Here is a 25,668-nt window from a genome sequence, read left to right on the forward strand (position 1 = left end):
TCAATGGAATGGTTTAGATCAAAGCATATTCATGTGTTAAAATGGCCCAGTCAAAGTCCAGACCTAAATCCAATTGAGAGTCTGTGGCGAGACTTGAAAATGTCTGTTCACAAACGCTCTCCATTCAATCTGACAGAGCTTGAGCTATTTTGCAAAGAAGAATGGGATCAAATTTCACTCTCTAGATGTGCAAAGCTGGTAGAGACCTCCCCAAAAAGACTTGCAGCTGTAATTACAGTGAAAGGTGGTTCTAAGTATTCAAAGTATTGAATCAAGGGTGCTGAATTACAAATGCACGCCACACTTTACAGATATTTATTTGTAAAAAAAATTTGAAAACCATTCACATAAAATCCCAATAAAATACATTTACGTTTTTGGTTGTAACATGAGAAAATGTGAATGCAATCTATACACAGGGGGGGAGAACCTTTGGGGGAATCTAGAATGAAAAAGGACCTAGTAGATGATAGGCTCAGTAATGGCATGCAATGCCAAGCTGCTGATAACAAAGCAAACAGAATATTGGCATGCATTAAAAAGGGGATCAACTCCAGAGATAAAACGATAATTCTCCCGCTCTACAAGACTCTGGTCCGGCTGCACCTAGAGTATACTGTCCAGTTCTGGGCACCAGACCTCAGGAAGGATGTACTGGAAATGGAGCGAGTACAAAGAAGGGCAACAAAGCTAATAAAGGGTCTGGAGGATATTAGTTATGAAGAAAGGTTGCGAGCACTGAACTTATTCTTTCTGGAGAAGAGGCGCTTGAGAGGAGATATGATTTCAATATACAAATACCACACTGATGACCTCACAATAGGGATAAAACTTTTTTGCAGAAGGGAGTTTAACAAGAATCGTGGCCACTCATTAAAATTAGAAGAAAAGAGGTTTAACCTTAAACTATGTAGAGGGTTCTTTACTGTAAGAGCGGCAAGGATGTGGAATTCCCTTCCACAGGCGGTGGTCTCAGCAGGGAGCATCGATTAGTTTCAAGAAACTATTAGATAAGCACCTGAACTACCACAACATACAGGGATATACAATGTAATAATGATATATAATCACACACATGGGTTGGACTTGATGGACTTGTGTCTTTTTTCAACCTCACCTACTATGTAACTCTGTAACTATGTAAAATGTAGAAAATTCCAAGGGGTATGAATACTTTTTCAAGGCACTGTGTGTATAAAATGCTGTGATTTGGTGTTCATTTTAATGTGTATGTAAATGTATTTTTTGTTTGTTTTTTAAAGATTTATTAGACTCTCTGTCAAGTTTGTATTGATGTTTGTGTCCACACTAGGGAGATTCACTTCTGTACATCCTGGTTAGCACTATTTTCAGGACACAGTGAGGGGAGAGCTAACATTTTAGAGCTGTCACCAAAGCAAGAGGTCACCCAGTGCGGACTTGTGTTCTGATGACACCAGTCTAAAACAGGAGTTTCTCCTTCTTTGCTGAGATTTGCTCCCATTTCCTGTTACCTTTTCAGAAAGTACAAGTGTCTATCTACAAGTAAAAAAAAAAAAAGTTTTAGGTCTACAGTATATACACAATGTATTTTATTTTATGATGATTATGATGATGAAGGGTAACACATATAAAGATATCATACTTGCAATTCAGCAACTTTAGCATAAGTCAAGTAGAGCTTGAGCAGTATACTTACTGATTATAGAAATGTTCCATAATAACTAAGATGATTTCAATTCCAGTGTAATCTATCAAATATAAGAATCATCTTTATTTTTTAACATATCTGTTTTCAAATTCACCCAAGGACTATAACATCTTCTTCCAGTTTGATATGGCTACTTGTCAGTTTTTGTTCAATGTCTCTGATTCCCTTCTAATTTACAGTTACATTTGAATCCCTGTTAACTGTGGTTGCTTCTAAAAACAACAAAAGAATACTTGTGCCCAAATGACTGGTATTTATGTAAAAGAAACCGAAGCGATGGTTGCCTGATTCATCTATTTTTCCATGTTATTGTTTACTCTATTTATACTTTTTTATATTATTCTTCTCTATGTGCGGAGAACACCTGGCTTTGCAAATATCTATTATGGATGAGAATTGAGAACCAAAACAATGACTTCAGGGCTGAAATCTACTTAGCCGCTAACCTAAATCAGACTAGAAAAAACATGTTGTTTCAGAAGCAGTGGTGGGAGGTTGTGAAGAAGAACTGTGTAAGAGGAGTGATTATCCAGCTAATCCTATGTTATTCTAAGGAACACCACTAGGAGAACATCTGATGGGCGTTTAAATAAGGCTGATAGTCATCACAGTTCATTTAGGTATCTGACTAACCAGCTACTCATCCACTTTTCTTATACTAAGTTTACAGACTAGTTTCAGCCTTATTATTAGATATTTATTAATACAACAGAGCAGAACTACTGTATCTTGAAGCAGTAGCTATATATCCCTGTTGTAGAAGATGGCCAATTCAGGCTTACAGCTTTTAGGATTTGCCTTGGCTTGTATAGGATGGATTGGCTTTATAGTGGCCGTAGCTATTCCCCAATGGAAGATGTCTTCGTTTGCCGGAGATGCCATCATCACAGCACAGATCACCTATGAAGGCTTGTGGATGTCCTGTGTCATGCAGAGTACAGGGCAGATGCAGTGCAAATCCTATGACTCTCTTCTGAAATTAGGCAGTAAGTATCACTTTTCTCACTTTTTTTTTTACACTTTTCTGTATACCTTTATAATCATTTTACTAGACAAGTTCCAATACTTCCAACACACACATACAAAAACATGTATATATACCAACTTTTCTATCTATCTATCTATCTATCTATCTATCTATGATTTACTAAAACTAGAGCACACAGAATCTGGTGCAGCTGTGCATAGTAACATCAGCTTCTAAATTTAACTTGTTCAATTAAGTTTTGATAATAAAACCTGGAAGCTTTGTACCAGATTTTGCACATTCCAGTTTTATCTATCTATCTATCTATCTATCTATCTATCTATCTATCTATCTATCTATCTATCTATCTATCTATCTTTCTATCGTTCTATCGTTCTATCTATCTATCGTTCTATCGTATCTATGTTATCTATCCATATGCCATATGTTTTTATATTTTAAATTACCAATGAATATGAGATGTTATATAAACAAGGTTTTAATATTTTATCTCACTTACTGTACCTGTACAAAAGCAGAACATATTATATAACATTTTACTGGGCTGTACTGGCTTACACTAAATAATTATGGCAATATGCCAAACCATAGAAGAATATTTGTCCAGTATAGTTGGTTTTGTTTCATTTACACATTGGAACTTGTGTTTGGAACTTTAAATACAAGTTTACTAACTACACAATGCCAATCCTGACCTTTTGGGCTTTATTTATTAAGTGCAAGACAACCAGTGCAATAACCAATGGCAACCAGCCAGCAAATCATTCACTGTACATTTATTTTGATATGATGAAATCTGATTTTTTTTTCTGTGTATTACTATGCATCATTTTTTCTTTTCACCATGTAAGCAAAAATGACCCCATGTAAAGTCATGCAGTAGTTGGAGAGTTACAGATAACTTGACATTGGTCTGTTTACTAATGGAATCATTTGATGTTTGTATAGTGCACAGTAAACTGTTTCTCTAGTAGATTTATGTAAAATAAATGAGATATTTCTGGTACTAACAATTATTTCCCTTTCCAAGTTTTCTACAAGAAGTTCTTATCCTAAGTCTTCCTAAGGATTTAAACCTGGCTGTCATGGCAAAGCTTTTTTTGGCTAGCAACAAGATCATCACTCAAACGTGCACCATCTTGTGATGCCAAAATTGCTGTAATTGTATCATAGCTAATACAGACTTGTTCAGACAATGTTCTTGCACGTAACATGCTCGTTGGTTCACCATTTTTTTTTGCCTTTATCAATTTATTGCGTATAGTGGTGACATTGAAAACAGCACTTCCAGTCTAGGCATTTGCTAAAAGTTGGATATTTTGTTGAAAATGAACTCCTTGGTGCTACTGTTTTAAAAATTAAAGTGTCCAGTCCAAACTTTTTTTTGTCAATAAGGGTTGGACTTAGTCTGGAAGGATTAGAACCCTTGTTTTTTTTAAGATATCCAAGGCTCCATTAAAATTATTTTTTTTGTGAAAGTAAGTGAGAGAAAATCTCTCCATCACAACCACCCTGGATAACAGTAAAAGCTCAGTAAGGCTTCTAAACCTACTTTTGGCTGGGCATACACATTACATTCAGTAGCTAATGCAACCTATTTTCTCAAATTGCACAATTCCCAACAAATATAACCTTAACATTTTTGGTGATCAGTTATACTTTTTGAAATGGCTGTACTTATCCTCCTGAAAAGTAAACACACCATTCCTAGGGGAAAGTTGTGTTTGTATGAATCAATGATTAAGAGAACATTCTGAAGCAGAGTTGTTAAAAATGTCCATTACTGTTTGGTGACAGTTAACTGGAATTTCAGATTTTTCTGCACTTCAAACCATTCTGTGTAGAACCATATCAATCTTTGTTACAGCAGTTCACCTGGGAGGAGAGGAGAATGAAAAAGGCCAGCTCATTTTATTTTATTTGACATTGTTAAGTGTATCCACAAATTGCCAGGATTTAAGAATATCTTTATAATTTGTTCTGATTCTGTAGCATACATTTTCATATATGTCCCTATGCAGTGATACATTATATCAGATATTCTGATTAGTTCCCTTTCAAATTCATATATATCTTCATCTACAGTAATCTATCACACAAGACATGCCAGTGCAAAAGAAATGAATGTGATTTATTACATTCATCTACAACAAGACACCTCTTTGTAGCAGGATTACTTGCATCTCCCCATTCTGCCAGTTTCTGGGCCAGGAATAGGAGTTATCTGAAAGGCACATACTCTCTAGGTGGATACTGGTATTTTATCTCATTTATTTAGATTAATTGCTTCAGAGCTTAGTAAATGAGGCAAAGCTTTACTTTACAAAAAAATACCCAATTACATGCAAAAAAAAAAAAAACTGAATTTTTGCTTGCACATGATTGGAATATGGAAGTCAGCAGAGCTTCCCCATCATTTACTAAGCTCTGGAGCAACTGCACTTTGTGAAGTGCAACTGCTCTTGCAAAGTGCATAGTTTATTTACCTTTAGTAAATCAACCTCTATGAGTCAAGATCCCACTATTGCATGTAAAATGTTTTCTAACATCATCCCTCTGTGTTGCTATACAGTCATCTCCTCATCCTATGCTCACTTAAAGTGATATTAAAGGTTCGGCTTTTAATAAAAAAACCAAAAAAACAAACATGTTATACTTACCTGCTCTGTGCAGTGGTTTTGCACAGAGCAGCTCTGATCCTCTTCTTCTCAAGTCCCCAGCCAGCACTCCTGGCTCCTCCATCTTGACCAGTGCCCCCAATAGCAAGTCGCTTGCTATGGGGGCACTGGTGCATGCTCGCTCCTGAGCCTTGCTCTATGCATCCATAGAACACATAGAGCCTCCCCCACTCTCTCCTCATTAGCTCACTGGCTGTTATTGACAGCAGTGGGAGCCAATGGCGCCCACTGCTGTCTCAGCCAATTAGGAGAGGGAGTCCTGGGACAGCCAAGGCTCTCATGCACATCGCTGGATTGAGAGGGGGCTCTAGTGAGTATTAGGGGGGATGTGGGGGGAGCAGCACACAGAACGTTTTTTTACCTTCATGCATTGAATGCATGAAGGTAAAAAACCTTTGGCCTTTACAACCACTTTAACAAACAGGCTTCCATGAGAAGACAATTTACACTTAACAATGTTGTCACTGGCTGTAACACTATGGCTATGAAGTTTAATTAGCTTATATTTTGCCTTCTCTAGTACATCCTTCCCCCCCTTTATCAACATGATTTTTTTTTCATTACATACCTTATTTTAGTCCCAGTAATTTCATCACTGTGTCTCTGTGCTTCTCTTAAAGAGGAAGTAAAGTCTTCCTCTTTAATTGTACCTACAGGTAAGCCTATAATATAAGGCTTACCTGTAGGTACTGTAAATATCTCCTAAACCTGCACTGTTTAGGAGATATTTACTGTATACGCTGCCACCGACATCACCGGCGCATGCGCACTGAAGGAACGGCCTGCTTGTGCCATTTTTTTAGGGCCTGTGCTGTGACCGGCAGCTCCTGTGCGCATGCACAGAAGTGACGTAATTGCGGACCCGGACAGTCATAGCACCAGGGCCCGAGGAACCTGGAAGCAACTCTGGGAAACATGATGGCTCTGTCAGCAGTGTGCCGACGTCGATCCAGGGCATCGTTCTAAGGTAAGTATTATACGATTGTCTTGCAGGTTTTTTTTCTGAGGTTTACAATCTCTTTAACAATGCAGGCATAACATGGCTGGTGGAAAGCTCTGTACATAGTAACAATGCAGGCATAACATGGCTGGTGGAAAGCTTTGTACATAGATTCCTGAAAACAGCACACAGCTCTAAGTAATGCTCATATCAAATGAATGAATGGGGTAGGCTAGGAATTGGCAGGGGAAGAATAGGGCTAGATCATGATGGACATCCTAAAGCCACGAATTGAGCCAGGTTCCATCCGATTTACTGAATCTTCTAATGCACACTGTGAGAAGCTAACAGTGTGCAGTAAAATCAGAATAAGCAATTTTAGTAACAGAGAGGAGTCCATATAACTGTGCAAGACTGAAGGCCAGGGTGGAGTTCAGCCTAAATCTTTCTATTGCATTTCCTCATCAGATGCAAAAAGTAGTATACATTTGAACAGCAGTATTTCCTAAGTGTCAGCGGCCTGTTTTGTCTGGTTTATAATTATGTTACATTTTACTCATAGTGTTTTCCTTTTACCTAATTCATGTTGCAACACATTGCAATGCGCTGTTTGTCTCATTTTTTTTTAAGTGCATACCAAAATATCACATTAGTATGAATTATAATAGCACACAGTTCATGCGTTCAGAGTGCATTGGCTAATGCAACCCAATGCAAGTGGAGTGAAAAAAGCCATAACCTGCTGCCTAACACATATGTGCAGAGGCAAAAGGGTGGGTAATAATGCCCATATGTGGCATATATGTGTCAGTGGGTGGCATATGTTTCTGTGCTGAGAGCGCACTCACTGCATGCTCCCACACAGAGAATGAGCTGTTAAAGACAGCTCTTGGTCACCACTAAGGGTCAGTAGCCCACGGGACCAGCTCCTGGTCATGTGATCACTGTCGCGGTCAAACACAATGGTCACATGATCACTGATCCTTCCTGTCCCCTGGGTGGTCCTGACCCTTTAAAAGGATATAAGACGAACGGGAAGGGCTTAAAGTATATGCAAACCCTGACAATGAACTTCTTTTATTTTCTAGTTTTTGGTTCTTAAATATACCTTTGGAAACATTTTATTATATTTGTTTTATAACTGCAAAAAAAAGCTAATCTTATCATAAATTCAGAGCTGTCCTGTGAAGAGTTCCTATCTTTTCTTTAAGAGCCCTCCTAGTTCTTCTCATGAAATATGTAATTGTTAGCTTTTATGGTATAGAGATCTGAAAGCTGGGCAGGGCTGACACCACTCAGTCCACAAAAAAAATGCTGTGTATTGTCAGCTCACAACGGAGCTTACTAAACTCAAGCAGTCTTCTGTAGTCATTCTTAGCCCATTCAATATGTTTTTGTAAAAAAACTCTAACTCTAAAGTTAAACTATAGCCTGTTAAAAGTCATAGCCTCAAATGAGACATTTTTGTGTAACCTCTCACTGGTGGATGGAGTGACTAAGAGCTAGACCTGTAGATTATTATTATACTGGATTCTTAAAGCGCCAACAGCTTGCGCAGCACTTTACAACGTGTACATTTAAGTATGCTTATAGTGCCCTCAAACCCAGAGTGTGTTATGCCAATAGCTACTTCAACTAGAAAGTCAACAAGATGGCCCACCTTCTTCTGCCTCCTGTGCCTTTCTATTGGTCATTACGGTGATATGCAAAGATTAAGGTGCCAGAAGCAGGGTGGGGCAGCCAAAGCTCCATCCACCTAGACTAAGTTGGTATTTTCCCAATAGAGCACCACAGGTTTTTGGACTTTCAGGTAGTGGAAGGGCATACCTCCCAACATTTTGAGATTAGAACGAGGGACACCTACTAACAAACGTATATAGGCATAGGACATGCCCCCTCCACACCCCCTTAAAGGAGAATTAACCAAAAAAATGGTTAATTTAATCCAGAAGGGCTTTTTTTACCACTACTATTCCTTTATATTTGCTTTTAAAATGTACAAATGCAGCAATTTAGAAATTGGATGAAAGGTTTAGCACTGGGAAACACTTTTTGAGAGATAAAAATTGCATTTTATATAAAACTATATGGATCAGACCAAAATGAGGGACAAATGAGGAGGAAAGAGGGACAGAGGGACATTGCTCCAAATTAGGGACAGTCCCTGGAAATCAGGGACAGTTGGGAGCTACGGGAGGGTACAGACCTAAAAGTTGTAAGAATCTTATGAGAGCATAATGATTAGCACTAGAAAATGAAGTCAGATTGCTAATTATATTTAAGATTGTTTAACATTTTGTCATTTTAAAACAGCATCCTCCTTTTTAATTGGAGCATTCACCATACATTCATTACAGATCATTCTCCCTGGTGCATATAATTTAAATTACAGTGAATGATTCACCTGCAGTGAATGTTTAGTAAACATCCGATTGTACACTTTATATATATATATATATATATATATATATATATATATATGTGTGTGTGTGTGTGCTCTAATATTTACTCATGTAAACCAAGGCAAAGTATGGTATTATATATGTCTGTGCTTTTTCCCTCTGTTGAGAAGGAAGTGAATTTCTGCATTCGGGCATCAAGGAACAGACATGATTCTTCATGTTGAGACTTTGCTTCACAATCTAATAAAGAGTCCTCACCTAGCTTTCTTATCTTTTTTTCTTTACTTTTTTTTCTTTCCTTTTTACCAAGCAAACTGCTAAACAAGAATTATTATAGCCAGCACAGAAGCTGTGGGGCAATTATAAAGCACATGGCAATAAAAGTGTCAAACTGAACCACTCTCACATGTATAATGATTTTATTGAAATGGTTATTAAACTTTAACTGTGCTCTGTTAGGAAACAATTGTCAGGTCTCTTTTATCCATAAAAAAAAAGATTTGCAGCCTGAGACTTGAAAGCTGGGTTGAGTCAGGATTGCTGATTTTGTGTTATACGTGCAGCATTACCAGTTTAATAATGGTTAGTTCCCATCCTTGTCTACCTAGGTGAGGATCTGGGCAATGCTAAACACGTCTTCTTTCATAGATTGAAACTGACTCCTAGACAAGATCAGACCCGTCAAAACAGTCACCCTGGAGAGCTGCATATTTTCAACAAAGTAGCTCTCCTCCCAAACATAAAAGACAAGAATTAACTAAACCGTCAGCTTTTCCAGTAGAACATTCTTCCTCCAGCATGCCAAATTAACCTCTTCAACACTAGCTGCCATGTGTGAAACCCATTTGATATGAAATTGCATCTTTTAAATGTTCTAGAGTTTTCTACCAGTTCTTTGCAAAAAATTATTATTTTAACAATACATTTCAAGCAATAAACAGGGAGTCAATCTATGAGTCATTCTAGTTTTCTTAAAGCTGGACTCTGATAATTACACCAAAAAAACACTCTTGCAGTGCCCAAGTCTGCACTGCAAGTGCTTTTTAAGTCTTGGGGTAGAGGACTAAGCTGTCATACTTACTTTATTCCTTGCTCCAGCAGGCTTTCTTTATGCTGTGCAATCAGTTCCCCAAGGAAAGCCTCTTCTCTAAGGCACTCTAGCGGGTAGTTGAACCCTGACATCATCATGTACAATGCAAGGCCTGCACTGTATGTGAGGAACTGCTCACAACCCAAAACACTGGAGAGATGGAGAGTATCAGAGACTGCAAGAGCGAGGAATAGTGTAAGTATTACGCCTTATTCCTCTACCCCTAAACTTTACAAGCGTTTAACTTTTGAGAAGGGGCTGGGGGCACTGCAACAGTGTTTTTTGTGTAATTCTCAGAGTTTATCCATAAAGTGTATGAAAACCCAAGGATAAAAATGTAATACATTGCGGCTTACCATTCCTTAGATGTTGTGCCTGCATTAAATTTCTTTGTTCAAGCTTTTTTTCTATTTATTTGCACCTGGTGATCCAGCCAATAGCACACCTCCTGTCTTAGGGTGGCTACGCTCAGTCCTTTACTGTATCTTTGGCAGACCAGCATAGCCACCCTTTGACAGCAGCAATGTCAACCTGTGAAAGGGTAATATTAGATGGAATAGTAGATATGTGTGGACCTTACATATGTGATGAACAATTTAAATCCAAACACCAACTAACACTTAGCTACATAGCTACATAGCTACAGCAACTGTTTTAATTTTCCTTTTGGGTTTTACATAAAGAACTAAAAGCTGATCATTGTGAGCACCCATAGCAGTGTCAAATGGTTTGTCTCTTTTGCTGGACAGCTTGGTCTGTTAAAGGAAGTTGAAAGAGAACAGACTTATGCCGCGTACACACGGTCGGACTTTTCGTCTACAAAAGTCCAACGGACGCCGACGGACTAAAGCTGGCTGGTAATCCGATCGTGTGTGGGCTTCTCCGGACTTTCAGCAGACTTTTTCAGCCTCAAATCCGACGGACTTTAGATTTGAAACATGCTTCAAATCTTTACGTCGTAACTACGACGGACCCCGAAATCCGCTCGTCTGTGTGCTAGTCCGACGGACAAAAACCCATGCTAGGGCAGCTATTGGCTACTGGCTATGAACTTCCTTATTTTAGTCCGGTGTACGTCATCACGTACGAATCCGTCGGACTTTTGTGTGGTCGTGTGTAGGCAAGTCCGTTCGTTAGAAAGTCTGCTGCAAGTCCGCCGAAAGTCCGCCGGAAGTCTGTCGGACAGGCTGTCGGACTTTTGTAGACGAAAAGTCCGACCGTGTGTACGCGGCATTACTGGCAGGACCAACAGACTTCTGTGTTAATGCTAGTGACAGACTGCCAGTGCAGTATATTTGTCTTAGTTTTTTGCCAATATTTCATTTTAAAGCCCAGGTTCAGCCCATTTTTTGAGTTTGGGATTAACCTTTAATTTCAGCATTTTTTTTTGCTGCTTGTGTCCCCACTGTGTATATTTTCCCTCACTTCTTGAGTACAGGGTGTCACAGGGAGTGGAAGTAATGGGAAATCTCAAAACTGAGGACAATAACAGCAAGAGAGATCAAAAGGTTAGAAACTCCATAGCAGTCTGTCTTCCTATCTTCCCAGTTTCCCATTTCTTGGTAAATGAAGAAGTGACTGTTACAGCACATTGGGAAACCAATCCAAATGATCTATTTTAAGAATATTTCTCAAATGCTAAATATAAAGATTTGACACATATAATCCTCGGTAGAACATACAGTATATAGGATTTATCTATTCTACACATAGTTTACGCAGGTAGTCATTTGCTGCTTGCCTCTCCCAAGTAAGTGGATCATCATGCTGATCACCTTTTCATGTCAACAGGATTAAAATTACTAACACAAATAACTACTTCCGCTAGATGATTTTACCTATTTGAAGTCAGTGAAGAAGCAATGAGATGAGACTAGAGGTGGTCATAAAACGTGATTAAGGAGGAAGACATACTGGACATCCTACAGTCTGAAGATATAAAAAGTACATGCATTTCTCTAGAGAATGTATATATGATGGTAATGAACATTATTTTAAATTAAAATTTAAATCAGGGGTTCAAAGGCAGATATGATAATTGCAGAGGATTTGAGGTAATATATATTCAATGATCTAGAACCATTGGGCAGATTCTGTCATAACTGATTCACAGAGCAGGCACTGATATTATATAGACTGGTTTTGGCATCTCATAAGACTTCTTCATCAAGATATCAGTGATTATATCTCATTTTTTTTTTGGGGGGGGGGGGGGGTGATAAGACAAAAATGTTCTTTTGACAAAAAAAAAAATCACACTTCTCCTACCACAAGAATATGCTTTCAAAGAAAATAAGCCGTGGAACTGAAATGACAGCACAAATTCAATTATTTACTCCCCCAACTAAATATTTGATTAATCTGTGAGTATTAGTGAACTGGTATAAAGTACTCCAAAGGAAGATCAATTAAAAGTCATCTACTGAATGCAGATTGTACATTGGTGCCTCAACCATGAAGCCAATGCTGGGAGCATGGACTCCCTACCTCCAGATGAGCTCTAGTCACTCAACTGGCATAGAATAGTTATCCCATAACACCAAAGCAATCCAAGCTCATCGAAATCATCAGCCTAAAAAGGAAGTACTTTACTTCCATATTAGGTGATATACATATTAGGATGTACAGTACAACTCTGTAGTTCCTTATTAGGGTAGTAATGGCACCTTGGGGTAAACATGCCCTTCAGGTCTATTATTGTACTTGTGACACTTTTCCACTTAGGACATTCACACAATAGGTAGTCAGTGGCTTGTTGTAAACTAGTTTTATTTAGCAAGCAGCAAAAGTATAAATGTGTTACTGTAATTAATTGGAAATCTTTACGAAAATCACATCTCATCAATTGTATCACTACTGGTGTTTTGCAAAGCCTTACTGTACAGCAAAATGGATATGCTCACACAGTTGTGAGACTGCCAAAGCAGCTTCTGACAAGGCCTGTGCTTGCAATCACTCTGGAAAAAATAACACTAATGGTCCAGTTCACTTCAATTTACATTGTTGTCAATCAAGCCCTGATGAAGTGGTAGCTCTTGGACCCCTGAAACACATTGGCTACTTTTTGGATTGTCCCCCTGCTTTTTATTGGAATAAAGTTTTATCTGGACCTTTTAGCAGGGGTGTGATGCGTAAATTTCAATTTCAATTTTTCTTAAAATACACTACAATACACTACGGCCAAGCGTAGAAGCTGCCTGCAAAGGAACCAGATCAATTTATCAATACTCTAGGATAGCAGTACCAGTGAGATAACCCTACAGGTCCAGTGCTATTTTTCCACTTTCCTCAAATTTTCAACTTTGGACTCACACACAAAAAGTAGTCAGTGGCTTGTTTATTTTTTCTTCTTTTGTTTTTTTTTTAGCAAGCAAAAAAATGTATTACTGCATTGGAGATCTTTTAGAAACCGTTTTACAAAGCCGTACTGAACATTTTCACATGGTTGTGAAGCAATTACACAGAAGTAGTCTCTCTTGGTTAATTTGTGAATAATAGGAGGAGTGTAGGTATTTTTAACCATTAACTGTTGGTTTATAGGCCAAGAAATGTAAAGCCAAAATTATTGGACAGACAACTTAGCAATAGAGCCGAAAAACTGGTTGGATTTATCTAAAAGCGAGTAGGCAGTTTTAAACAGAGTGGCTATGCTGTATATTGCCCTGTTTTAGTATGATTTGAAAATTTGCTGTCATGTTTGTGTGAGAGGCCATGCAGTGCTTGCCTAGGATGTGATAATACAGTTTTCTGTCAACCTTTTGGAAAATATGTATGTAATAATAATAGTGTAGGACTGTAAATATAAAACTTTCAAATGCACATGTGACACTGTACAAGTGCAATATATATAGAGTGAATACAAATATTGACAATAAATCCCTTTTGGTGTGTCCTGGTGTAAGTGTGAAAATACAACTATACATATACTATTGTGATGGATATGTGTCCAAGTAAGCACAGTACAATAAAATGCAACAGTGTTCAAATAATCTGCAGAATGCAAACACCTACACCAGAAATGAAGTTTTAGCTGTGAGCTAGGTCTAAGGGCACATTCACTCAGCCAGTGGATCTGCCTGCACAGCAGAGAATTTGTCTGCTGTTCCCCGCAGAGAAGGCGGATGACAGCACTGTACTCTATATATACATCATTGTGGGTTGGTAAGCCATGGGACAGGATGCATGACTTATGACTCATAACCAGACAGCCTTTTGACATGTGTTAACTCATGATGAGGTATCTTGGAGGGTCACTGACTTGTATAGCCATGTAACTATATATTTCTATACAAATACATCATTTACTAACCACTTCCACCTCCCCTCTTTCTATTGGTATGTTGAACCATATATAAGCTGTCACACACCTAATAAAGGCAGACATTTTACGAATGCTTAACTTGCTTCTTGTTTCATGGTGTCTCCAGATATATGAGGGAGGGCGCTGTTGGTGTACCTAATAGATGGGTAGGCCTCCAGAATACCTACTATTTCCTTTCACGCTCCACTTACTGTACATAGCGAGGACATGGACCCATCCTGCTTTCCTCTATGGTCGGTTGGATGTAAATAGACCTCCTGTCCATCTACATCTGATCTGGATGGAGAACGGATCCCCCATCCATCTGTTTATAGCTGATAGGATCAGATCGGATGTTAGTGGGTGTAAACAGACACATGTCTGTTTACATCCATTGCTCCATAGAGGGCAATGGATGGTCTGATCGGGTCGGCCCTTAGAGTGGGAGCAGCTGGCCAAGGGAGATACACACAAACTCATGACTCCACTCAAGATTGGCCTGCACAAGCACAACCCGGGTGCTGGCCATCATGATCCATCTTCACTCTCCATTGAAAATATGAAGGAATCTCAACTGCACTCCACTTAGCTTCTTTCACAGTATTTTTTAATAGTCAATGAATTGACTGCATACAGTAATGTCCCCGCCCCAAAAGCCAACCTGCGTTGATGCATTTTACCACTCCTGGCTTGCTCACAAGGAAAGGTAAACTTTCCCTATTAGTGTGAGTAAGCCCGGAGTGGTGAACTTCATCATGGAAGGTTGGATTTCGGGTAGGGACATTACTGTATGCAGTCAACTCATTTATTATTAAAAAATACTGCTAGAAAAGTTAGGTGGAGTGTGGCTGAGGTTCTTGCATATTTTCAATGACAAAAGGAGATGTAACATTCCTCACCTACATATGCCATCTATGTGTATGTACACTCTTTCTGCACTAAATCATGTAAGTGTGTTTTAAGTCATTTTAATAAAGGTTTGTCTACCATGTAAGGCTATGCACCACCTTGTATTTTTCTTAAACTGTACAGGCAAATCCTGAGGCATTACCATATATTTGCTCCATGGAGGATTATTAACCCATGCGAGGTACAAGCGTATCTGACCATACTAAAGGATTAGTTGTGGTTCATACACAAAGGTGAGCTTCAGCCTTTTAGTGTGAAATGACACTGGGGGTCATTGGCATCTTTATGGGGTGCGGTATTGGACCAAAGAGGAAAGTTCAGTTTTTTGCAGATTCACCTATGTATGTTGTGCAATCTGCAAACTATTATATCGCGTACACACGACCAGACTTTACAGCATACTTTGCCCGGCAGACTTTTTCAACGGACTTTACGATGGAGTTTCCGAATGAACGGACTTGCCTACACACGATCAACCAAAGTCTGATGGATTCGTACGTGATGACGTACGACCGGACTAAAACAAGGAAGTTCATAGTCAGTGGCCAATAGCTGCCCTAGCGTCGGTTTTTGTCAGTCGGACTAGCATACAGACGAGCCGACTTTTCGACTGGACTCAAGTCCGTCGGATAGATTTGAAACATGTTTCAAATCTAAGTCCATCAAACTTTTGAGAAAAAAAAGTCAGCTGGAGCCCACACACGATCGAATTGTCCGACGGACTCCGGTACGCCGGACCAAGTATGCCGGAAAGTCCGCTCGTGTGTACGCGGCATAAGAATGCCTTAATTTTCATACAGAAAACTTGGACCAAAGCAGCATTTAACTTTTGTGTGGATTCACTTATATATGTTGCATTCTGTGGGTTATTGGAAAACTACACTTAATTGATGCACTTTATTGTACTGTCCTAAGTTTGAACACTTATTCATGACAATATTATATATTTTTTGTATTTTCACAATAATGTCAGGACACACCAGAGCTTTTTATTGTCAATCTCTTTATTCATTACCTCTGTGCTGTAGTTTTTGTGGTTTTATAATTGAAATAGTTTGAAAGTTTTATGTATATATAGTCCTGAACTATTATAAACTTTGTGTGCAACAAAACATTGGCCAAAATGAGTTTGAGTGCTGATATCTCACCATCATTTTTTGTAATTTATCTGCCAACCAAGGAGTCAGTTGGCAGCTAACCACTGACAGGAGTCAGTGGTTAGCTTTTATTTATTTATGTCAAACTTCTATCCGAAAAGGGAAAAAAAACTGTAACTGCTAAAAGTTGGATGTAGGTTTTAATTCTTATTCAGGTCCATCCAGCCATCCATTTGTTAGTCGTCATCTAAATTTGCTATTGCATCTAACACTACCCTCTTCACAGACTGACAATGCTGCTGTCCAAAGGTTTCTCTGTTGCTCCTCATTGCAGAGTGGAGATACACCATGACAGGAATTGGCACTGGCTGGATCACCAGGTGAAAATAAAGGAAAAAAGCCTATCACTTTGAGCTAAAAAAGAAATTGAGAAAAATGCTGTTGGCTAAAAACGTTATCAATGTTCCAAAGTCACTGTGTTTGTGACAACATTACATAACTGAGCCAAGCAATGTACAGTTTTTTCAGATATTCAGTTTGAATAATTGTAGTTATTGTTCATAACTTGTAAGTACACCAGCCAAGTCACCAAAACCAAGCCAAAAAAGTGACATTTAAGGAAAGTTGAATTAATTACTATTTGTCTCATCTAAGAAGATGGATTGTTAACTACTAACATTTAAACAGTATCAATACTACTTTGGTTTGTGTCTTAGGTATCAGTATGTGCTTTCCGTATGTACTTACCAGAATAAGAATAAGAAGTAAGAATTTTGCTCATATGCTTATGTTCTCAACCTTTTTGGCAACAAAATGTTATAAAATTTGCCACAAATATGTACACATTAAACATGAATGGGTGTGATTTCATACAGGGCAACCCTTTGAAACTTAGTTATTTGGATGAACTTACAAAGAAAACACCAGGTTTTAACCTGTCTTCAAGTGGAACACATGCGACTTTTCAAGTTAGGACTCAGCAGAGAATTTTAGACAGGAAGGCTTTTAAAGATATTATTACATGGTCACCAAATCAGGGATAAGTAGAAGCATAACAAGAGCAGTTTTCCGCAAAATAATAGCATGTGATCTAAATAAAATGAAGTGATAATCACAAACATAATTGAATCGGCAAATGTAGATATAAAACATAGCAACATCACTTAGAAATCTAATTCACCCTTCTCCATCAAAAAGTTACAGTCAGTATAAAGATTATAATTTGTAATACATGACAGGGTTTCTTAGTGGGGATATGTGAAGTTTTCTAGCCATTATTCTTTTCTTTCTATGGCATACAGGAATAACGTTATGAATTAAGTTTGAGGTTATTTATTGCTCTGCTGTATAGTTTCATATTCATTATACAAATGGGAAATAGACCAGGATGTGCAACCTATATCAAATAAGATGCGGATTGCAAATGAGAGTTTATACATCAGGCAATATCATGTGTTCAAGCACTAGGGGCAACTTTCAAAGCTTTGTTTGCTTATTAAGCAAATGTTAAAAATTAATGGGAATCTTTCACCAATAAAGAGCTTTGGGCACTTGGCAATTCATTAAGTTGACAAACTAACATTTTTGCTGAGTTTATTATTGTACGATTAATATTACAAAAGTATCCCTCTGGTTAGCAGCAGCATTGAATCACCATGTTCCAATGTAGAGTAGTGATCACCTAAATACATTGTACAATTCTTGAAGATTCATACAATTCATTAAGCATGATGAGTGATGACCTTAACTTCTGTATTGCTTGGATCTCTGCAGTTTAGATGGCTCTACATACAAATTTTCAGGCGAGTCACAAATGTTTATTATAAAACCATAAATACTTGCGCTATGTTGTGAATGTGAAAAACATATATATGATAAGGACCTGCAGCTGCTGTCAACAAAGTGCTAAAACCTCAAAAATATCAAACAAAAATCAATACAGAGCTTACAGTTGTGATATATTAGTGATAAACAACAAAAGATTGTCAATATATAACACAGTCTCTTGCAATGTGCTAAGGTGCTCCAAATAAGTAGAAAGTGCTGAAGTGCTTCATATGAAATTGCTGTGCCATGTACCACACTCCCCTCTTGTGTCCCCACTCACCAGAAACGATGGACCCTGCAGTTTGGGGAGGTGAAACATGCTGTGATCTGGTGTTGGTAGGGTTGAACTCTAGGACTCCTCAGCAGGATCTCCAAACATAAAGAGTCTTGGGGGTGACCAAAAAATTTACTGCTCGATAAAAAACAAATAGAAGCTGATAGTGAAGTACTGTTGAAATTCGGATTTATTGCATAATCATGAGTGTTACTTATGAGATTTCTGATAATAACAAGCATAGGACAGAGAATGAGCTCATTCAGGTTTGCTGCAGATCGGCGTGTGTTCCACGGAGGGCGGAAGTGGCGTCAGTGGTTGGAAAAACGGAAATGCGTCAATGCGTTTTGCCCCTCCTCCAGGGCATCCTTGATGAGGAATGGCGAAATACGTTGACGCATTTCCGGTTTACCAACCACTGACGCCACTTCCGCCTTCCGTGGAACACATGCCGGTCTGCGGCAAAACCAGATGAGCTCGTTCTCTGTCCTATGCCTGTTATTATCAGAAATCTCATAGGTAACACTCATGATTATGCAATATATCCGAAAATTTGACAATTTTTTGTTGTTGTTTATCATTAATATATCACAACTGTAAGCGCTGTATTGATTTTTGTTCAAAAATGTTTATTGCCTATTTTCTTTTTCATTGGTCCCAACTCTATTTAGCTTTATGCAGAAATTGGGGGTACTTAATAGGGATGGGCGAACGGTCCGGTCGAACTTTGGTTGTTCGGACGTTTGGCGAACAACGAACAATATGCGGTGTTCGCGGCAAATTCGAAAGCTGCAAAACCCTATTAAAATCTATAGAACACTAACATGAAAAACCAAAAGTGCTCAATTTAAAGGATTATATGCAAGTTATTGTCATAAAAAGTGTTTGGGGACCCAGGTCCTGCCCCAGGGGACATTTATCAATGCAAAAAAAGTTTTAAAAATGTCTGTTTTTTCGGGAGCAGTGATTTTAATAATGCTTAAAGTGAAACAATAAAAATAAAATATTCCTTTAAATATCGTGTCTGGGGGGTGTCTATAGTATGCCTGTAAATTGGCGAAGTTTTCCCGTGTTTAGAACAGTCCCACAGCAAAATTACATTTCTAAAGAAAAAATAGTCATTTAAAACTGATCACGGCTGTAATGAATTGTCGGGTCCTGGCAATATAGATAAAATTCATTGAAAAAATCACCATGGGTTCCCCCCCAGTCCATTACCAGGCCCTTTGGGTCTGGTATGAATATTAAGGGGAACCCTGAACCAAAAATAAAAAAAATTGCTTAGGGGTCCCCCCAAAATCTATACCAGGCCCTTCAGGTCTGATATGGATATTAAGGGGAACCCTGAGCCAAATTTAAAAAAAAAATGGTGTATGGGTCCACCCGAAATCCATACCAGACCCTTATCCGACACCGCCCCCCCTTCTGACGCCACCTGATGTCAGAGGAAGGCAGGGTCGCTCGTTTACTCACCGAGTGGCCCCGCCCTCAGCTATATAAAAGCTGTAATCGCGAAGACGCGTCACTCGGCGGGAGCCTCCCATGGAGGCGGAGCTGTTGCGGCTTTTTTTTTTTTTTTCGGTCTGTCGGGTGGTGTGAGATGGATCTACATCACAGGACAATATTATTGTATTATTTTTTAATAAAGAACTTGTCCCAAAATGTCTCCTGTCTTTTTTTACTATTTTGACATTTTTTTGTGAAATGTTAGGGGTACAATGTACCCGTTACCAATTCACATAGGGGGGAGGCTGGGATCTGGGGGTCCCCTTGTTAAAGGGGGCTTCCAGATTCCAATAAGCCCCCCACCCACAGACCCCCACAACCACCGGGCAAGGGTTGTGGGGATGAGGCCCTTGTCCCCATCAAGATGGGAACAAGATGCTTTGGGGGGCTACTCCAAAGCACCCTCCCCATGTTGAGGGCATGTGGCCTGGTATGGCTCGGGGGGAGTTTTCTCGTCCCCCCCTCTTTTCCTGCGGCCTGCCAGGTTGTGTGCTTGGATAAGGGTCTGGTATGGATTTTGGGGGGACCCCTATGCCATATTTTTCTTTTAATTTGCCACAGGGTTCCCCTTAATATCCATACTTAACCTGAAGGGCCTGGTATGTATTTTGGGGGAACCTCCGCGCAATTTTTAAAAAAATTTTGGTTTGAGGTTCCCCTTAATATTTATACCAGACCCAAAGGGCCTGGTATATCATTTTTATTGTTTCACTTTAAGCATATTAACGGTGTTCATCCAAATGTGTTGCCTGTTCGCAAGTTCTGGTGCGAAGCGAATCGAACCAGGGGGGGGGTGTTCGGCTCATCCTTAGTACTTAAGTTGTAATGCCTCTTGACCAGTGTTTGGGAACCAGTTTGTTAGCATTCTTTATATAATGCATAACAAAGAAGGTATAATTTGTAATATTATCTTTCCCTTTTACTAGGCACTATGCAGGCTACCCGGGCATTGATGATCTGTGGAATTCTTTTGGGCTTCTTTGCAGCTTGTATTGCTGCAGTGGGAATGAAATGCTTAACTTGCCTTCAAGATGATGAGGTGAAGAAAGCCAGGGTTGGAATTGTTGGTGGTATTCTTTTCATTATTGCTGGTATGTATAACTGTTATTTGGTGCCCCATAGAGATAGGTGTTTGTTCACTAAATTCATATACAGTATTACACTATAGTTTCCAGCAAACACAAATAATGAAATAGGTTTAAATATATACATTTAGAGGAGACCCTGGGATTGGCATTCACACATGCAGACCTTTTTAAAATAACACAGTGGGGCACTTGCTACCCGATAATTCATGCAATTTTGAGTGTCTTGTGGTCTTCCATGGAGTGGAACAATTGAGCTTAATTTTTCCACTTAAGGTAGTTTCCAGTCTTGTTGACTGTCCAATCTAGCTGCTACGGTTTTTAAGATTGGCAGATACCAGTCTTAAGGTCTCCATATCCATAAATGTTACCCAATCCAGCTTATGTCTTTATTTTATGGACACTATTAGATTGCACCAGACATCCTGGGCTGAACAATGTCTGGGGAAATAGGAATCAAACCTGCTGTATATCTTCAGCCAATGACTGAATTGTTTCAGTCAAGATAAATTAGTGCCAAAAGAGTCTAGCCACACACTTCCACACTTGCACTGATATAAAATGTTCACTTAGGGAATCTGAACATGTATGTTTATGGCAAAATATTTCAAAATGCTGGTGCCTCTGCGTATGACTGTTCTATGTTGTCTAAGGCTAGAAATGCTGATAGTGATTAAATGATCTGAGGTCAGTTTTTATTTAGTCTTAATTGCTTATGGGATTTTTCTTTCTAGGGCTATGTGTTCTTATTGCAACAGCATGGTATGGAAACCAAATTGCCAGGGAATTCTACAGTGCATTTACCCCAACCAACTCCAAGTAAGTATAGCAAGTGTACTTTATAGACTTTCTTGTTTAGATTTCAATACGGTTAGTAAATACTCCTATGATGAGGCAGTATATATGCTAAGATATTGTGGGGAAACCCAATTAGCTTTAAACCCAGTACTGTATGTGACTCTATTCCAGGCACGTGTGCAATGAGTCTTCCCAGCTTCAGGAACAGTCTCTCTCCTTGCTTGTTCTGGCTCCATTCATACAACATCATATGAACTGACAGCAATGGTTTCTAAAATACATTTTACATATCCATTACTACCCAGATGGAGTAGCCTGGTGGGTTGTGTAAGGACGTATCGCACAATAAAGTCTATGGCGGGATGCTGTCTAGGAGTGTAGATGTCATTGTTACCTTTGACACACATTAGGCTTTACGATTCACTTGGCAGCTCTACACTTCTTGTACAGAATACGGCATTGAAGGAATGGCATCAAACATTATATAGAGAAAGTATCCAAAACATTGTAATAATATTCTTTTGCTACACCACTGAACATTTCATAAATAACAAATGTTCCTCTTTCTCTTACAGATATGAATTTGGTCCTGCTTTATTTATTGGCTGGGCTGGTGCTGCCATGGCAATCTTAGGAGGGGCCTTGCTGTGCTGCTCCTGTCCTAAAAGGGAAACTTCGTACCCACCACCCAGAGGCTACCACAAAAATGCACCTTCAGCACCTGCAGGAAAAGACTACGTGTAATTCACTCCACTGAGACTTGAAACTCTTCTTTCCCTATGCCACCTTGAATATAACACTCAAATGACCAATTTTTCAGTGAACTTGAACTGGTCCAAATGTATATTCATACAGATGCAAGACAGTTAAAGTGCTGCAGGTCAGAAATATGTTACAATACTCAATTTCACCTTTTATTAACATTATACAACATACTGCAGCATATAGAAAATATTGCATAGACAATCAAAGGTCCCCTAGTAATGATAAAAAAATATTACTGCAAAGACATCGAAAAGGCTGTTAAACCATTTTTAGATTATTAGTATTTGGAGTACCAAGCAGTAATTACCATACTATTACACAGGTTTATAAGTATTAAGGACTTTTTTAGATACTGGAATCTCAAAGACAAGGCTGCATATTAAGGAGTTTGTGGTTTTGCAGTACATTTTTTTTATAGTTAAACACAGTTATGTAGCTATTTATATCACTTAATGAAATGCTGTATAAATTGTCAACATAATTTCCTGAACTAAAGCCAGTGAGCCACAATAGAAACATTCTTTTAGTTGTTAAAATCTAAAACAGAAGCTAGATTTTGAAAGAATTTGTATTCTAATTAAAATATTGTTTTACTTAAAGAACATTGAAAAGCCTTGTAAAATGCAGCTAAAGTCCAAAACACTTGACAGGCTTTTTTAAACGAAGAATGTAAAGCTGAATGTGAATTTGGTTAAACCATCCCTGTTATGAGGAGAGCTTTTACAGTACCTATCACTACATACAATATGAGAAAGGATGAAAGGAATGAAGAATGTTGGATCACAAGCAGAATAGGCCAAGTCACTACTGTGTAATTACAATAAATAAGAAACCAAATTTCTATCAAATTTTGTTATGCAAAATGTTTGTTAAATGTATTCATGGTAAGAGGTAAGGTACAAAGAAACTGGATTGGCTACAAGTTCTAAGTTTAAAGCAGGCTACCCTAGAACTCATGGACATGCTGAATATTGTTTGTCTTACCAATAATTCACCTATTATAATGCCAACTAATGTGTCTCTGCCAGTATCTTTTTTGGGGGGTGGGAAGGAGGGTTAAAGTTAGGGCACTGATGATGATATTCTAGTCAATGATAAAGACAGTGTTTGAGACGAGAAAATGTCACCAGAAGCTCCACACATGCTGGTAATCTATATTTTAAACAAATAAAACAACTACACCACCACCTGGAAAAAAAGAAGAACATACTCTCTGTTAAAGAAGAATTTCAATACTTGTTCTGACACCTATGTCACTGATCTTTACCGTCTTTAGGAGCTACTGATGCCAAAGAATCTTTCCATCAAACACATATTTGGGTGTGTTGTATGCATGATGTGGTTCCATCAGCCATTCCCTACACCACAGATCTCCAAACTACAGCCCTCCAGCTGTTGCGGAAATACACATCCCATGAGGCATTGTAAAACTCTGACATTCACAGATAAGACTGGGCATGGTGGGAATTGTAGTTCCTGAACAACTGGAGGGCCATAGTTTGGCCCCTGCCCTACACCATTAGCGATTAAGAGGCCAGAGGATGAAACCACATTACTCAGTAGGGAGCCAAGCACCTGACACACCTGGAAGTGGGATCTTGGTTAGTTATCTTCTATAGGATACTCTATGTGCTCTTTATACAATATAAACAATTTGAATCCTGTATGTTGTGTACATTATAATGGCTCCTTCCACTCAAGATAAAATGCTTTATACCCACCCATGTACCCATGTTTGTTTATAGGGTCATTTAAACCATATCACGGCCATTACAGAAGATCATTTAAATATATATTGTAACATTTGTCAAGTATAAGAATACACTGAGTTCATTTTTTATTAGAATGTATATTTAGGACAGTTAGTATTTCGAGCTTAAGGGGAGCATTTGCATGGTATGATCTTGATATCTTTGAAGCTTTTTGCAAAGCTGAAAGTATCAAGATATTGTATTTTAAAATGTGGTTTAAAGTGTAACTCCACTTTTGTGACAAATGTTATACTTTTAAGCAGGGCAATAAATTATAGCTATTGTCCAAAGCCTGTTAAGGCTTTAGAAGCATCCATTGGCTGGAAACCTAATTTCATTGAGGTTGATTTACTAAAGGTGAGCAGCACAGAAACCTCAGCTGATTTGTGTTGGCATAAAAACCCACCCCCTTTTCTGCTGCACATATGCATTACAAGGGCAGCAAGAGGTTAAGTGAACCGAAACCAACTTTTGGGTCTCTGCTCCAGCATCCATTCAGAGTGTTCCACTGAGGGTGCAAGACAGGCTAGGAGTCAGCCTTGCCTCCATGTAATTCATTGAAAAAATAGAGAGAAATCTCAGCCACCACACACCATACAAGCCCAGCATGTAGTAAGCGATAGCAGCCTTAGCCTAACTCCCTCCAGGTAATGCCTCTGACATGTTTCGCCCCTTCCACAGTGCTTAGTCATGGAGGTTATGAGTCAATGACCTCCATGACTAAGCCCCATGGGTGGGGCGAAACTTGTTGGGGGTGTGGCCTGGATGGAGTTAAGCTAAGGCTGCTATCACTTATTACATGCTGGGCTTGTATGGTGTGTGGTGGCAGAGATTTTTCTCTATTTGTTCTGTGAAGAGGTTAAGTGAACACAGCTCAATTACTATGCTGTGTGAGCATATACTTTACAAATTAAGCATACTTTATTATTTTGGTATATCACCCCTGGTGTTGCTACAAATCTAATTACCATTAAGCACAATTGATAATTTAACTGCCCTAGCTTAAAATATTTTATTAGCCAGAAAAGATGGATTTACATTGTATTTTATATATTATAGTAAAGCAGATATTATAATTGTTCTTGTGATAACCTTTTTTTTCAATAAATAATTTTTTACAATAATAAAATACTATATGTCTTTATATACTGCTGTGTATCTTACACTGTAATTTCACACATAAATGAATACATTAGCTGATGCAACACTGATACTTTCAGTTTAATGTCTGCACAAAATCAATATTCATACAAGCACACACAAATAATACATTTCAGGTTCTTTTTAAACACCAAACTTGTACTACCTTTGTGTTGACTGTTTTTTGTAAATCCCAAATGATCAATTGTATTTAAGAAATATAAAGAAAACTTGCATGAAAAATCATATATCATTTAAGAAGAACTCAGGTATGATAAAGTAGAAAAACATACATCATACCTCTACTTTGTAAATCACATTAGATTAATCCCCCTTCCTGCAACAACCCTGGCCAAACTTGTTTGTCTGGACCAAGCCTGGCTATCAATCTGCTCACTCTCCTACTGCCTGTTTGCGCTGCCCATCTG

General features: G+C 38.5%; 1 protein-coding gene across 1 annotated transcript; it reads left to right on the forward strand.

The window, feature by feature from the left end:
- Window positions 1–2,222: 2,222 nt before the first annotated feature.
- Window positions 2,223–25,229, forward strand: CLDN1 (claudin 1). The gene is made up of 4 exons (XM_073626397.1): window positions 2,223–2,676; window positions 20,628–20,792; window positions 21,521–21,605; window positions 22,160–25,229. The coding sequence occupies exons 1-4, from the start codon at window positions 2,454–2,456 to the stop codon at window positions 22,326–22,328; spliced, it is 642 nt and encodes a 213-aa protein (XP_073482498.1). The 5' UTR covers window positions 2,223–2,453; the 3' UTR covers window positions 22,329–25,229.
- The last annotated feature ends 439 nt before the right edge of the window (window positions 25,230–25,668 follow it).

The sequence above is a fragment of the Aquarana catesbeiana genome, linkage group LG04 (genome assembly GCF_042186555.1).
Source record: "Aquarana catesbeiana isolate 2022-GZ linkage group LG04, ASM4218655v1, whole genome shotgun sequence".
Taxonomy (NCBI): Eukaryota; Metazoa; Chordata; class Amphibia; order Anura; family Ranidae; genus Aquarana; species Aquarana catesbeiana.

What these genes read in the sequence shown, in the direction of transcription:
- CLDN1 (XM_073626397.1), top strand. Translation starts at nt 2,454, where the DNA reads ATGGCCAATTCAGGCTTACAGCTTTTAGGATTTGCCTTGGCTTGTATA. An exon ending in TATTCTTTTCATTATTGCTG is followed by an intron (nt 20,793 to 21,520) that starts GTATGTATAACT and finishes TTTTCTTTCTAG; the next exon opens with GGCTATGTGTTCTTATTGCA. An exon ending in TTTACCCCAACCAACTCCAA is followed by an intron (nt 21,606 to 22,159) that starts GTAAGTATAGCA and finishes TTTCTCTTACAG; the next exon opens with ATATGAATTTGGTCCTGCTT.